At 42.7% G+C, this 4,070-nt stretch overlaps 1 protein-coding gene across 1 annotated transcript in view; it reads left to right on the top strand.

Annotated features, from left to right (window-relative positions):
• Positions 1-313: 313 nt before the first annotated feature.
• Positions 314-4,070, top strand: part of PGAM5 (PGAM family member 5, mitochondrial serine/threonine protein phosphatase) — an 8,291-nt gene continuing 4,534 nt past the window's right edge. The window contains exons 1-3 of the mRNA XM_014523180.2: positions 314-465; positions 1,368-1,546; positions 3,037-3,162. Of these exons, the coding sequence (XP_014378666.2) occupies positions 314-465; positions 1,368-1,546; positions 3,037-3,162 (457 nt within the window). The remainder of the gene's footprint in view (positions 466-1,367; positions 1,547-3,036; positions 3,163-4,070) is intronic.

Consider the following 4,070-nt stretch of genomic DNA (forward strand, 5'->3'; position numbering starts at 1 on the left):
ACAAAGGAAATTCAGACTTCAGATGCATCTATTGTCTCCAGCCCTTGACACCTTGAAGTGAAGTAAGCAAAGGCTGGTGAGACCCATGCTGCAGCCTTCTGTTTGGTTTATGCAGGAGATTCAATCGGTGGGTACCTTTGGCCACTTAAGTATTGCAATGTGCTCTGGTACTAATGAAGGGGCTAAGGAGGGTACCATGTACTGTGCTCTGAATTTTCAGTCTTTCGGTATCCAAATGGTACCTTGAATGCTAATTGAATTTTAATTTAGTACAGCAGAAAGGGAAGGGGGGAGGGTGAAGGAATGAGAGTAAATGGAATGCAATGAAATGCTAGAGGATGCCATAGAGAATGGTGTTCTTGCCTGCAGGTGTCTGTTAGCCAGTGCTTCCAGCAAACAGCTACAACAGATGACTGCACAAGTATCTCTGTTTGTGCTACCATTCCCTCTTACACTGGTTGCTATGTACGAGGTCATTTTCCTGCCAATCCTGTTTCATTGGCTAGTTTCTAAATGAACTATTTCCTTTGAAATTGACATTTTGCTGCCTTGAACTGGCATTGTCTGCTTTTCTTGATAATTCTGTGGCAGTCTGTGAATCATGTTGCTGAATGTGTTGCCAGCTGTTCAGTCTTTATGGTGATCTGATCCAAACCAGGAATCTCTGAACTGCAAAATCAAGGAATGGTGGCTGCTTGCTTGGTCAGCTAAAATGAAGACTTTTGCTTTGGTTCCTGCCCCTCCCTCCCAACCCCCATCTCCCTTCAGACTTCCTCTTTAAGCATCTGATACCGGAGCTGCCATATGTACGTGTTATTTTTCGTGAGAAAAGTGGTAACTGTTTATAGGCAGTGCGGGGAAAACTGATAAATCGGGTATTTCAAATTATGCTCTTACATGTGCTTTTAAGCTAATGAAATTGAATTTGTGTGTACTTTCAGGTAGACTGTGAGGCTTGTCTACGCTAGAGTGGTAAAAAATGTGTGTGTGGATAGTTTAAATTGTAACCCAAAACAGTGCTTATAGATTCATAGATGTTAGGGGCTGGAAGGGACCCCATGAGATCATTGGGTCCAGCCCCCCCCTGCACGTGGGGGGGCACATCTGTTGACTAACGGTAACATAATAGTGGAGGAGAGGTAATAATATTATACTAGCTTATTTTTAACCAGTCAAGAGTTAAGTGAAGGGTTAAAACCTTAGTTTTGCATGTCAGTTCTATCCAGTTTGTCTCTAGTAAGCAGAGAAAATAACCTTAGCTGCACCATATACTGGAACTAACAGAGAGATGGAGTCTACAGTTAAGAAGCAGGCTTGCTTGCCTTTCCTTCTGCCATGTTTAAACATATTCCTTTCGATATTTTTAGACGTGAACCACTGGCTCTTGTTAACCTGAAAAAGAAACATGAAGAGACTGGGGAAGAGGAGCTTGCTTCTCGCCTGAATCACTGCAAACCAAAAGCTACCAGGCACATATTTCTTATCCGCCATTCTCAGTACAACTTGGATGGCCGAGCCGATAAGAATGGAACTTTGACCCCCCTGGGTATGTGACTAGAAGCATGTTGGATTGTACACCTTGCCCTGAGAGAGCTGTCTTGCTCTACCACCGACCTGAATTGTTAAATCAGCTGTTTCTACTCTGGATCCCTTTGCCAGCTTCCTAGTCTGCACCTTGGATCCTTTTAAACATATGTGGGCACTTCAATAAGCTTGTTCCTCCCCTTATGATTCCTCTAAAATATACTTAGGCATGTATCAAACATGCCTTTACATGAGTAGCAGTCATATCTTAAGTCCAGTATGAAGTTTTAACTTCTCTCAAGATTTTTGAGCTAAACTTTCAGTGTAGTTGGCTTATTTAAATGTCCTTTGTCTGAGATTTTGAACTAAAACGCAGATCAGTGTGATTTGTCTTCATCATGACAAACTTAGAAAAAGCATCCATCCCTTCACCTCTCTGCCCCCCCCTTTTTTGGGGGGAGAGGGGCTCCTGTTTTGGGCCCAACCTTCTATTATGGCAGTATTTCATGTAGCTGAGGTCACAATGAAATCTCTGTGTCTTTTTTTTTCTTTCCATTGGAGTGTTCATAGTCGGGGAAGAAGGATGCGTGCTTCTTTCTGCTTCCTAATTTCTATTGATGGGAATAGTACTAATACATTTCTATTCGTTGAAATGAGAATACCCACGGTTGGTATATTAAAACTAATTAACTGATGCTTGGCAAATACTTATGCCTAGGTATCAAAAGAAATAGCACTGACTAACTGCTTCATTAAGAGTGCTAATTTCATTAGCACAAGCACATTGACACTTTTGCTGTGAGGAGGCAAGAGCTTTCCTTAGAGTGGTGCTTGAGGTGCAGAAGATGTGGTGCCAAAACTGTTGTTGATGCTCTGGGTTTTACTAGCTTTAATTTACATTTTAAAGCAGATGAAAGTGGCTTTAAATAGAGGTGGCCTCAGAGAGCAGCTCAAGTAGGGCAAGGTCTTGGCCCTGAATTGTCTGGCTTTATGCCTTTGGGTGAGCTGCTTCAGTTCTATATTCTTCCATCTATCTACATGCAAGATGGGGATAGATAATTTCCTGGTACCCCGAGTGCTGTGGATTTCAAAGAGTAACTTACTACCACTGTATGGGCTGATGCATACTTCTGTGGCTGTTATTTCAAGACAAGCTATTGGACACGCACTCTCTTCTGCACTCCCAAGAACATGGGGGTGCTGGCAAACTGGCCCCCTGCTTGTGGAAACAGAGAGGGTAACTAGCTTGCCATAGAATACTTCTCAATGAAATGGAAGGGGGTAGTACAAATATGTACTGGAGTCTTGTAGCCAGCAAACTTGGTCTGAGTTGGTAGTGATGCTACCAAAGGTACTTTTAATGTGTCCTTTCCAGCCAGTGACATGACATGAATCACAGTTAATGGTGGCAGAAAAGGATGGATTATTATTTGTACTTAGCATCTTGCAGACACTTTGAAGGCGATTTCTGCAAATACCAGCAACTTACTATATAGCTAATATCACTTTAAGGTCGTGAACAGGCTGACCTGACTGGGCACAGGCTGGCAAGCCTGGGGTTGAAATTTGAGAAGATTATCCACTCCTCCATGGCCAGAGCTACGGAAACTACAGAAATCATCAGTAAATATCTTCCGGGTGAGTGGTTTGAGAGCATTGTGTCATTTTGTGGTTTTTTGAGTAGAGTTCTTGTCATGTGCAGTTTAGTTGATGTGCAGGGTGATGGACAAAGGTCTAGCAAATAGTTTGGGATGGGGAGTGTCTGCTTCTGCCCCTGTGGTCTTGGTGCCAGCGTACTGAAAGGGAGAGAATGATAACTTTTGCCTTGGAGTACATAGGAATAGCTACAGGACTGCTACAACTCTGATAGCAGGAAGTGGATGCAGCGGGATACTAGACTAGATACTGGACTAGAGAGAAAGGCAAAGGTGGCACATTGAAAGCTGTTATGCAATTTGTCTACCTGTATACAGCAGTGGGAGTACTTGGTCCCAAACTCTGGATTATCTTGGTGGCAAAAGTGCCCAATTTTATTCACACAAGTGTGTGAGCAAAACGCACAAACCATTATGATCATCACCAGATCCTGATAGACTGAATTTTTTTTCAGGAATCTGTTTAGTAGTCATCGAGTCCAACATGGAATATATATTAATGGAATTTGACTGCAGATTAGAAGTGGCCTGCCAAAAATTGGAAGTTGAGGAAGGGAAGAGAAGTGAAAAGTGGTGAATTTAAGTTTATCTCTAGTCCCTGAGCATAGGTCTAATAATCCTCCAAGCAGCACCTTCCAAGCAGAACAGAGCCTTTCTTCAGACTAAAGCAGCATTTCTCAACCTGTGAGTTGTGACCCAAAAGTAGAAAATTAGGTTGCAAGAATATTTGAAAGGGTTGTGGACAAACTAAAAATGGATCAACAAACTTTAAAAATGGATTCTCTTAAAGAAAGAAAAATGTGGGAAACCATGTCTTTCCCATTGCAGGCTGTCAGAGTTCCAGCCTGCAAGGGGCTGTTTAGTGGGGCCCCAGACCCCATTTCCCCCCCC

This window comes from Alligator sinensis, unplaced genomic scaffold (genome assembly GCF_000455745.1).
Source record: "Alligator sinensis unplaced genomic scaffold, ASM45574v1 scaffold748_1, whole genome shotgun sequence".
Lineage (NCBI taxonomy): Eukaryota > Metazoa > Chordata > Crocodylia > Alligatoridae > Alligator > Alligator sinensis.